Source organism: Peromyscus californicus, unplaced genomic scaffold, assembly GCF_007827085.1.
Source record: "Peromyscus californicus insignis strain IS unplaced genomic scaffold, ASM782708v3 Scaffold_9__1_contigs__length_137607984, whole genome shotgun sequence".
In the NCBI taxonomy this organism is placed as follows: Eukaryota; Metazoa; Chordata; class Mammalia; order Rodentia; family Cricetidae; genus Peromyscus; species Peromyscus californicus.
The window spans coordinates 35,529,033-35,541,426 of NW_026294617.1; the positions used below are offsets into that span (position 1 = coordinate 35,529,033).

The window sequence follows — 12,394 nt, forward strand, 5'->3', positions numbered from 1 at the left end:
ATTTCCCAGCCAGCCCTGTATGCATACATATCATTTTGCAAAGTAAACTATCAATAACTCTTGGAAAAACTAAGGTTCAACTATTTTACCATTAGAAGTATGAAATATATCCAGACAACAGGACAATTGGTAGTGACAGCAATTCTTTGCAAATTTTACACTGCTTAACACAAATGACCATGCAAGTTGGTTTTACTGTTGTTGTTGTTACTGTTTGATTTTTGTTTGTTTGCAAGGAAGCCAAGCAGATATATTACTTACCACATCTCGAAAGACAACAGCACGAAGGCGATTGATATCAACGTCCTGAAGAAGTCTATCGGGATCCTTGATAGGAGAAAGGTTACCGGGAACATTTTCTAAGGGAGCCTTGAAAACAAAAGAGAATTATTAAGAAATACCATATTCTAGAAAATTATTGAGAAGCATCATTATAGTACTTTTTACATTAGGCTGATCTTCCCACACCATTTCCTGCACCCCCTAAACTAGAAATGAGTGACAACAAAACTGGCATGGGGCTCGTTTTCTGGTCTCCCCTTCTTGTCATGCTTTCTCTCCTCCTTGTTCTTACCTGCTATCAACAGAGGTGCCTCTATGAGCTCATAAATGGAGGTGAGGTTGTGTAGGAAAAAAAATTATCTTGCTTTTCAGAAGAACTGAGTGCAAGTCTCTGCTATCTGGCTTAATGCTTGTTAATAAAATTCCCAGTTAATAAATGTCTTTAATTCTCTTAATTTATCCATCATGCATATATACGTATGAGATAAAAAATATTGGTATGTAATATTATGAAATTACAAATGTAGTCACTTCATGACCATTTTTCAAAGGTAAGCTCTAAAACTTAGCCCTAGTTTGTCTGTCACTATAGTTGACAGACACTAGAGAACACACCAATGAAATGATTTTCTGTAGTTGAAGAAACGAAACTCTAAGAATTTTAGATAATATATCCATAACATAAAATAGAAAGTGCACCGAGTTACTTTGGCTCACTCTAGTGCTTTTTCAATTACTCGATGTGCTAAGAATGCTTTGGACTAAATCTGACAATGTATATATATATAAAATGCAAATGCAAGTTTTGCACATAACAGCTATGCGCTTGCTGTCCAACTCCTACTTCCCCACAGATGCCACTGTGGTGGTTCACCCCTAAAGGAGGCCATGAAGCTCCTGTGGAACATGGTATAGGAAAAAGTTCAGTATCTAAGGCACATAGTTACATGGTTTCCATTAAAATCATCAAGTTTATCCACTCTATGTGAAATTGTAACTGCTCCAAAATTCAACTAGATTACCTATAGGATAGCCTAATACTTTTAGCATTAGGTAATTAGAAAAACTTGCATATGGACTAGATAAATCTATAGTACATGTAGAAAAACTAGAAATATTTTAATATATGTACCATTTTACAAAGATTCCCTCAATCCCAGTTGACCTTGGAAAGGTTATGTGAGGACAAGTTTAAATTGTTGCTCCTGTGTTTACACAATATGAAAATGAGGCTCCATGGAGATACAGCACTCATGCAAGTGTGTCCAGATTTGTACCAGAGAGCCCTTCTGCTAGATTAAAAATCAACTATTCTGCCTAAAGTGCCATGTATGAAATGCATGCATAAAAACAGCATCACTTGTTTTTATTCTCTGTATGGATATACTTTGCTACCAGTTCATACATTTTTTCTAATATTCCAGTATCACCACTTATCGACTTTTCATTGCCCAACCTCTAGCCAGAGACACACTCACTAACTCAACTAAACAACACAGATTTCTGTCTCACTCGGTATGCTGTCTATATAACACAAGAAGAACCACACTTAGTTTGAAGATTCTGTTTATCTGGTAAGAAAAGTACAGGTTCTCTGGTTGTTGGTTCAGACTCTGTGAGTTCCTATGAACCAGGTTAGTTGTTTCTGTGGGTTTTCTTGTGATGTCCCCCCTACAATTGTAGGATGGCTCCTACAATCCTTCTTCCCTCTATTCAGCAGGATTCCCTGAGTTAGGCTTAATGTTTGGCTGTGGGTCTCTACTTCTGTTTCCTTCAGTTACTGGATGAAGGCTCTCTGATGACAGCTGAGATAGTCACCAATATAGGACCAACCGAAGCCTGCTACAGAGATGTGACAGTTGTGTAGCTTGTTCTATTTGTGGGACTAGCAGTGGGAGCAGGGGCTGTCCCTAATGCTTTGGCTGGCTCTTGGGAACCTATTCCTCATACGGGACTGCCTTGCCCAGTCTTAATACAAGGGAAGGTGCTTAATCTTACTGCAACTTGATATACCACACTTTGTGGATACCCATGGGAGACCTGCCCCTTTCTGAACAGAAACAGCGAAGTAGATTGGGCGCTGGGAGTGAATGGGAGGAGAGGAGGGAGGAGAAACTGTGGCTGAGATGTAAAATAATTAATTAAAAAGAAAAAAAGAAAGAAAGAAAAGTATAGGCACAGTCAAGACCTAAGCCTCTCCCAAGCAGTGGATTAGTTACACTCTTCTAAGTGTTAAGAGAAGCGAGAGGCACCAGCAATACCTGAATGTTCACCTCACCCCGGGAACCTCTAGGTGCTTTAATATATTATTTTTGCATTTTATTAAACAAACATCATAAAAGTTAGGATTCTCATTCACTTTAAAATCCCGAATAACTGAGACATGTAAGACAAGGAAATTTGTCTCAGGATTCTCTAAGCTAACTGGCAGAAGCTAGAATACACCCCAGAAACACTTCTTTACAACCTATAGTACCCCAATTCTCTGAAGGCAAAGAGATGTACAAGATATGGTCACCACCCTCTAGTAACCAGCCCTTTAATATGTCTATGTAGTGAATATGAGCCAGACTGCTGGCACATAAATACTTCCCAAGCAATGCAGATCACTATGGAGTCTTGTCAGCAGTAAAATAATATGTGGGTCATATTTCTTTGACAGCAGTGAACAAGAAAAGAGGCTGCAACACTTAAATAACTAACAGACTTTATGCATGTGCAAGTGGCTTAGCAGAAATTATAGCAATACAGAGGCATGGAACTTAGAAAACCAATTAAGTTTCTTCAATTGTTGAACAAAAAATTACTGTGTCGATGCTGAACATTTAATTACAAGTGCAGTGAGTGATAAAGAGACATGCTGGTTTTACTGAAACCATCAGAGGAGCTGTCCCTAGACTGGTGCACAGTAATGGTGTCAAAAAACTTTGACCTGAGAAGGCAGCATCTAAGATGGCCTACATGAATGTATTTAAGAAGAGTAAAATATATGGAAATGTACTTCAAGATAAAGACATTATATAAAAGTTTAAGAAGTCAAAATCTTTAGATGAGTTAAATGAGGTCTACTCTATGTATGAAAGGTCACAACTGAGATGTGGAATTAAGTGCAGAGCAGTCATACAAACCTTCAAAGCCATGAGGCTGCACATGATGTCATGGGTCAGTTAAACACAAGAAGAAAACTCATTTGTACGAGTATTGCTAGTATATTCCAAACTACTATATACCATTCATTCATTTCATGGGCAGTCAATAACTAGTTTTTCACCCAAAGCTAATCCATTTAAAAATGTGCTTTGCTCATAGGCTGACCTTTGAAAATAGATGTAACTATTTAAAACAGAAATCTCCATTGCTATGTGCCAATGCAATTCTTAAGAACCCTATCAGTAGAAATTACTAGTACCTTCTTCAATAACATACAAGTGAAAATCTAAAGAGGTTAGCTAACCTTGCAGATACAACCAAGAAGCACAGAAGCCAGCACCAGGTCATCAAACCTATGTCATTTTATAGATCCTGTTGCATTGTTCTCACAAATGAAAAAGGACTGCATATTACAGAGGAAATGGTGTATTACCTTGGATGCTGCTGTGGCAGTCACACTTTGGGGAGCTTCCTGAGGTTTACTGCTTCCATGGGAAGATTTGTTTCCCCTGTCTCTCTGTCTCTGTCGACATTCTAAACAGTTTCTCACAGCTACACAACAAACTAAGAAACCAGAAAGATATTAACATAAATTGTTGACATGGCTATATAGAAAAATGTTTTAAATTTATTTATTTTTTGTATTTCCTTTTCTGCCATAGATTAGTATTTTTAAAATTAGATAAATTTAAATTATGAAATATAATAACTAAGGTACAATACCCATAGAATATATATTAAATAAAATACTCATGTACTCCCAAGTTAAAAAGAAACAGATCACCATAGCCTTTTAAACTCCCAAAATAACTCTTCCTAATTCTATAATCTTCCATCAGTCACTATTACAAATGTTCTGTATCATTAAAAATTTTAGCAACATAAAATGCCTATGAGAGGAGTTGGGGAGACAGTATAGTGGGTAAGAGCATTTGCTGTACAGACATAGGCACCTGAAGTCAAATTCCTCATATAAAAAGGTCACTCACACTTGTAACCCTAGTAAGATAAGAGGACACCCTAGCTCCAGGTGCAGTGAGAGACTATTTATTTCAAAGGAATAAAGTGGAGAAGGATATTGAACATTATCTTCTGACTTTCACATATGAATGCATTGGTAGGCATACATACACACATATACAAACAGACATATGTACACATATGCTATCTATATACACAATCATACATACATTCACAAATTAGTATCAACCTTTAAAATGTTTAATAATAAGGCTCTGACTTTACTTCACCTTTCTTGGTGACTACAGAGTACACCTTCTCATTTCAGACATCATCCACTCTAAGGGTTGTAATAGCTCTGCACAGCACAAAGAGGTTACACTCCTTGTCACTAGCATGTAATCATTATTATAAGAAACACAGATTTTGGGCTACCATTTCTCTAACTTCCTTTCTGTCTTCCTTTGGTAATCAATACTGGCCATCAGACTCATGCCTCTCCTATTCTAGGTAAGGGCTCTGCTATACACTATATCCTCAGTTGATTGCAGGCCAAGGACATAAACAAGGTTCACAAAGCGATCTACATTAAAATCAATGATAAATACCAGTTTTACTGATTTTTAGGTAATTCTAAATGTTTGACTATATTTGAAGCAATAAATGATTCCATGCAGTCTCCACTGAGAAGATACAAGTTTTTAAAACTGAGCAATCCTGGGGATTACAAGACAGTAACTAAGCTGCAGATTCACCAACCTGAATCAGTGCTTTCTATACCTCAGAGCTGCACAAGTTGTCTTAGTTACACAGTGTGTACCACTGCCTTAGCATACTTACCTAGCCTTAGGCACTGTCTCATTAGCCCTCCAGAAGACATGTTTTTTTCAGCTTCAATCTCACTAAAATTGAGAGAGCTGGCAAACACAAGGACATCAACCATAGCCATGAGGCGGCTGAGGAACGTCACTGCTGTCTCTGCTGACATGCCTTGTGTCACTTCAATGTTTTCCAACTCAGTCTTTAAAAGAGGAGAGTTAACCTTGTTTAAAATTGGGAAATGTGGCACATGTTATATACACTACAGGTGAAAAGAAGTATAGAAAGCGTACATAAGAATATAGAAAATAAATTAATAATACTTATCACAAGACCTTGCCAAATTTCGTTTCCCTACTCACTATTCTTAAATTAAAAAGCCCATTTTAAAATTAGTATTAATTTAAATACTGTATTAGTTGAAGAAAGAACTTCATATAATTTCATGAAGATACTTAGAGACAACCACACATATGTTCTTATTCTTGTTTTGGTATAAAAGAGGTATAAAATTGGCCTTTCTCTCCTAAAATCTTCATTTCCATTTACAAATGGATGTTTTCCTTTCTTACAGATATAATGAATAAAGGGAACGATACACAGAAATTTTCCTTGCTATCAAATGAGATGACTGTCAAACTAGAATACCTACTATTGACTTATCTATTTAGAATCATAAACTGAAACACTAAGGATTTCATGTGTCCAATAAGACTAAGGTCGAAATGACCAAAAGGATTCGCTCCTTTAGATACCTAACTGATAAGCTATGAAACTCTCATTGTAGAGGGAGGAAGGAACATTGTTAAGGTGAAAGTTACATTTTACTAAAATATTCTCTTTGATAAAATGTTATTTCCTGCTTTCAGAAGGAATATCAAAATCTATTTTGTTTCTTAGAATGTGTAACTCCATAAGTTATGAGTAATGGCAACATTTCTTCATTTTTCATTCTATACTAACAACACTATAATGATTTTGATTTTCTCATAACTAGAATTAATTTTCTTAGTGCCAGAAGGAGCAAATGAAAGATATGTTTTGTAAATAAAAATTCTGTCAAAGTTTCTGAAAATGGGCAAACTACCCACACTGACTTATCTTTAACCAAATGGTAAAAGTCAAGCACATGGTAGATGCATGGAATAGCTTCCTGTTCCTACTGACTTTTACACTGTCTCTGGAAATGCTTCTAATTACCTATTTGTGCTTTACTGCTGACACAGCATCAAATTAAACAGCTGTGACCAGAGCGTAACAGAAGAAAAGAATTCATTGTAAATCTATTTTCAGTTATTCTAGGATGAAACACTAGCCATTGCTTTACATCAATCAAGAGTTCTTAATAACTTTTCAATAAATTAGAATTCAGTATATCTGCAGACATGTTCTTAAATTCTTCATTATTTTAAATTGTTGAAATGTTGAGAGCTCTACCTCACTGTATTACTGCTTTATTTTCTAGTTGGAATCTACAAACCTAACCAGTGAAATATGCTCTAATTTTGAAGTAGTGAATCAGAAAAAAATATTAAGTACATAATTATTAAATTGTCTGTATAAATAAGCTCTAATTTTGAAGTAGTGAATCAGAAACAAATATTAAATACACAAATATTAAATTGCCCATATAATTTGACAAACTTATTCTACCAAAATATCAAAACTGAAAGTAAAAGGTATTCTTAACATGAATAATAATCGAGAAAATATTATTCCATTCTGTTAATATAATTTACAAACATATTATATAAGCATCCTATGATAAAATTCATTTAATATAATTCTCACTAAATTTAATATATATCTCATCTAATTTGCTGTAATTGGAATTTAAATCTGATTGTACATAGGACTCTATTTACATTATTTTCATTATATTTTGATATTTATTGTAGTGAATAATAAAACAAATACATCAGTGTATTGGGAAAATAATCCTTTTAATGAATTTTTAATACACAAAGATATGTCTGATTAAAAGATGATATGAAAACTCAAAATATAACCAAGTAAAATTTTCATAATTAAAAATAAAATTTAAAAATAAAAAACCTAAAAATTACTGCAAAAGTAATACTAACCTTAGAACCCTGGACATGCATTGACAAAACAGACAACAGACCAAAAAAGTACAAGAAAAAGGAAATTATTAAAATTAAATGAAAATACATGTAAAATTGAAACACAAAATAACATTTTAAAATTATATTATTTTATTAAAAACAAAATTCTCAGAATATATATTTATTTTATAAAGTACATAATTATGATTAAGATTTAATATGAAACATTTAAATTTAAATTTATTTTTTTTGAATAACTGCCCCCAAATATATTCACGTGAGTATAGCAAATATAAGAGAAAGAATGCAAATTCTATTTTATATTACAAGTATCTTTTCCTAGCAGATGATTAATGAGACATTTTAAAGAGCAAACACAGAATGCCTCTTTTCAAACCCTAACTCAGTATGGACTTGAGCAGAAATGACTCAGGGAAATCACCGTATTTCTTACACCAACTATGTAGACTTTTTCCATGAGGAAATTATATTATAATTAATTTTCTCAAATATTCAGAACCCTTCCTATACAAAACTAAAACATTTATGCCATCACAACTTAAAATTCACTTTTTATAAGAAAATAACTCATTGATACACTATTAGGCCTATGATATGAGCTTAGGTGGCTGCATATCATCTAAAAGTTTCAGGGCCTTGTTAAGAATCAGGTCTATATAATAAAAACATTATAGACCTTCCCCCCACCAAAACTACAAAATCCCAGTTCTTTGAGTTTTTACAACAAATAATGTGAGTATACATTTGAAAATATGCCATTTTCATGGACATATTCACTGGGAAAATATATAGAACTGTGAGACTACCACTAGGGTAACTACTCTGAGATAAACTACATCAAATCCCCAAATCTCACATTTTCCAAATGACTGTAACTAAGACTGTCATCATGCCTGACATAGAAGAAAAGCTTGTTTTCCTTTTGTATGATGATGCATTATTTGAAGAACCAGAAATGTCATTTCTATTATTTTCCTGGAACAGAAAAAAATTAAACCACATTTGACACTGTGTTCTGATGGTTGACTAATATGGTCAACTTAAAATTTTGAGTGATTGTTGGGCAGTAGTGTTGGTCACCATGCAGTGGTGGTGCACGCCTTTAATCCCTGCACTCTGAAAGTAGCAGGTGGATCTCTGAGTTTGAGGCCAGCCTGGTCTACAGAGCTAGTTCCAGGACAGCCAGGGCTACACAAAGAAACTATGTCTCAAAAAGCCAAAATGAAAAAAAAAATTTGAATGATCACAACACAATGTGAAGGAATGTATGACTGACAATGTTCTTTGCTTTTCCATGTTTCCCTCCAATTCTCTGCCTTAATTCATAACTAACTTGAACACTGTGGTAGGAAATAAAGGAAGTAATTCAACTGACTAGTCCTGGAAAACTTAATTCAAAAACTCAACAAAATAGTATTCCTTCCACAAAGCAAACACTGATCAAATTGCATAGCAAGTGGTCCAATTTTATTTGTTTGTTTATTTATTTGTAGATAGAGTCTCACTGTGTAGCCCTGGTAGTCTGGAACTCACTATGTAGACCAGGGTGGCCTTGAACTCACAAAGAAATGTAATGACATCTGCTTTTGCTTCTGCAGTCTGGAAATGAAGGCATGCACCATCATGCTGGGCCAAGTGTCTTAATTTATCCTGAATATTAAGGTTAAAACTACTGGTTTATTTTTATTTAACACATTTTTGTGACTTATTTACCATAACACACAGTTTTAAATAACACAAGTATCTAAAACCTCAATAAATACTGCTTTTTTAGATTGCTTACTATAATATAAACCACGTGCATCTCTAGTCTTAAAGTCTACATTAAGTCATCTCTTTACAGGTAAGATTAATTAAAGAGTTCAAAACTTTCTTTCAGAACAATGACACTATAAGAATAATTCAGATGTCTCGAAAAACCAAAAAAAAAAAAAAAAACACAAAATGTCTCGAAAAACCAAAAAAAAAAAAAAAAAAAAAGAATAATTCAGAAATGTTTTTCCTACTATACACAGACTGCTGTGGTCATTTACAGTTTCAAGGAAGAAACAGACCACTTCGAATGGGCAATCCCCTAGAAATAGCAAATAAAAAAACTATTTCTGGTTGAATATCTTGCTATCAAAACAGATTATCGGGGCTGGAGAGATGGCTCAGAGGTTAAGAGCACTGACTGCTCTTCCAGAGGTCCTGAGTTCAATTCCCAGCACCCACATGGTGGCTCACAACCATCTGTAATGAGATCTGGCACCCTCTTCTGTATACATAATAAATAAATCTTTAAAAAAAACAGATTATCAATAATAACTATATTATCTCAAACATTCTAAATTCTAGAGTTTTATAAGTTAAAGGCTTTTAAAATAAACTGGGATTATTATTCCATCAAACAAATATGTAAAGAGAGAGTTATTGAAGGAATTCAAGAAAGCTTGAAGAGGCTTCCCCACCTAGTATATGTCACATTTATTACCAAATTCGATTTTCAAACACTTTCTTTGGGATAAATATAATTATTATCCTTTAGCCAATTAAACCAAGGTTGAGGCCATGCCCAGCAAATGATACAGCCCACATGGAAGCAAAGATTGATCTCATACTGAGGTTAATACCATTTCCATTTAATCCAAACTTCACAAAAATTCATGTCTGAGTCTCACTGAAAAATAAGTCTGTTTCTGAGCAGCAGACCATCAACAGGGAACAGCACTTACCTCGAGGAATAACAAAGGCTACTTCTGGGTTAAGTTTTAGGTTGTTACTCTTAAAATAGAGGACTACAAAAAGATTTCACATTCTACTTCTGCTTATCATTTTAAAGTTTAATATAGTTGTACATTAAAAATGTCTACTGACAAAAATAGTAAAAAAAAGTATGCATCTTCTAAGAGATAACTACATTTGCTAAAAAATAGTTTATTATACTTACTAGCCACTGAGTCAAATTCAAGTTCTTATTTTATAAAGAATGAATTCTATAATAATAAGGTTTTTATATACATCCCTGTTATTCTTGTTTTATGAACAGCATATGCAATGTCAGTGTCTCATACCATACAGATCTTAGGAGAAACCTATTCCACTCCCACTCAGCTCAGTTCAGCAGATGGCTGTAAGACCTAAAGTATTTACTATCTAGCTCCACACAGAATGTTTGCCAGCTACTACTGTCAAAGCTATCATTACTCCCAGGTATTAAAAAATACAAAGCTTCACAGATATGAAAATCTAAAATAGATATATGTGTTATTAAAAACCCCAGGACACTAAGACAACAACATCGAGTGTTTCTGCTTCATACACAGAAGCTGATACTCGGACGCTCCTATATGACAGCGTCCTTTTGGTAAATCAGAGCAACCCTAGTGTCTCCTCCCTCTCACCTGTTTCAGAACTCTTGAAGTTTTGTACTTGGTAGTTTTGAGCTGAAAAGCTCATATTTTCAGTGTGGGTTTCATTCTTTATTCAGGCTTCTCCCTCCTTTTCCCACTATATAGCAAGAACACTAAACAATCCAGTAACACTAAAAGAAAATAATATCCTTCACATTTCCACATTATATAGAAAGCATGAGAACAAATATAGATGTTTCTTTTTAAAGAGTTATATAACAGTTTTATATATATAAAACTTTCTTTAAAAAGAAACATATATATTTATATTATATATTTGTTTTTAATAATGAGTAACAATAAACATGTTAATTATATTATATAAAATATATTTGTGTTATATAAATATATAAAATCAAGTATGTTGCATAACCAAGTATAGGTACAATCAGTTAATGGACCAATTAACAGAAAATAAAGACAAAAAAATTTCGGCAATAAAATTAACTTCCAAATCTGCTAAGAACAGTCTAAAAAATAGGCAAACTATTATTTTAAAGCCCCAAATTACAGTGGTCAAAACTGTATATGCAAGTGTTCTTGTTAATCAAACTTTAAAATGCCAGTATCTTAATTTTGTTTTTGTTAATTTAAAAATAAGCTATATTGAGTGTTAAAGTAGTATATATATAACATGTTTATAAGTTACTGAATTTATTTAATACTTTATTAATAGGAATATTTGACACTAAAATTTTGAAGATATTTAGTAATGTGGATATTTCAAACCTCTGCAAATTTTGATGATTTTTTACTAAATTATTTTATAGAATGATCATTTTTGTTCTGCACAAAAGTGTAAAAACATTCAATATTTATATTAAAGTAAATACAGTCTCTTAAAATTTCCTGAAAACAAATGAAAATTTCATGATTCCACACAGAAAGCATTGTATTTAGTCTTTGATTTATAGAAAAAGCAGCATCCTCCCCGTCTTAATATAAGAATGCAGTTTACCAGAATTTAGTATACATCACTAGAGGAAAGTTGAGACAGGACAGAAGGGGTGACAGACCAATGTTAGGCATCAACCTTCTTCACATATCATCAACTCTTTGTAGTGTTATTCCCAGGCCACTTCCATAGTTTGGTTACTAATTAATTCCACAGGACCCCATTGCTGATCTGTCCTTTTGCACTGCTCCCAAACTAGCCTGCTTGCTAGATGAATTCATCAGGAACGCAGGTATGTATATATGCCTGGAGGAAGTGTGTGAGGTTACAGTCTGTTGCAGCTAATATTTTAACTTCGGTGCTATTCCAGTGGACAGAGTGAGAAGAAGAGCCATGCAAGGAAAATCATGTTACTGACGAAATAAAGTCTGGATCAATTTAGAAAAATTCCTCACTAAGCAGTAGACGTGTTAATAAATCACACAGTTGTCTGTGGTTCTGGGGCTTACAAAAGAGTTTCTTATGAGAAGCAGCAAGATGGGCCACAAGCTATGGAATTCTATATTCTTTCCCATCTGATCAAGTTACACTTAAGAGTTACTCTGACATAGTCAAAAATATTTTTTAAAATATTTTTAAAATTGTGACTCTAGGAATCAAACCAAATAATGACAAATGCTAGGCAGGAGTACTGCCACTCAGCTACAGACACACCAGCCTAGAACTAAATATATCTATAAGATGAAAATTACATATAACTTAACACTGGTCTGCTGCATTTTTAAAAGACATACATGATCAATATTAAA

The 12,394-nt window shown here is 33.7% G+C and overlaps 1 protein-coding gene across 5 annotated transcripts in view; it reads right to left on the reverse strand.

Moving 5' to 3' along the window:
- Positions 1-12,394, reverse strand: part of Nbea (neurobeachin) — a 558,359-nt gene that overhangs the window by 376,591 nt on the left and 169,374 nt on the right. For all 5 annotated transcript variants that reach the window (XM_052730144.1, XM_052730145.1, XM_052730143.1 and 2 more), the window contains 3 exons: positions 5,233-5,413; positions 3,866-3,996; positions 262-369 (listed from right to left, as the gene is read on the reverse strand). In XM_052730144.1, the coding sequence (XP_052586104.1) occupies positions 262-369; positions 3,866-3,996; positions 5,233-5,413 (420 nt within the window). The remainder of the gene's footprint in view (positions 1-261; positions 370-3,865; positions 3,997-5,232; positions 5,414-12,394) is intronic.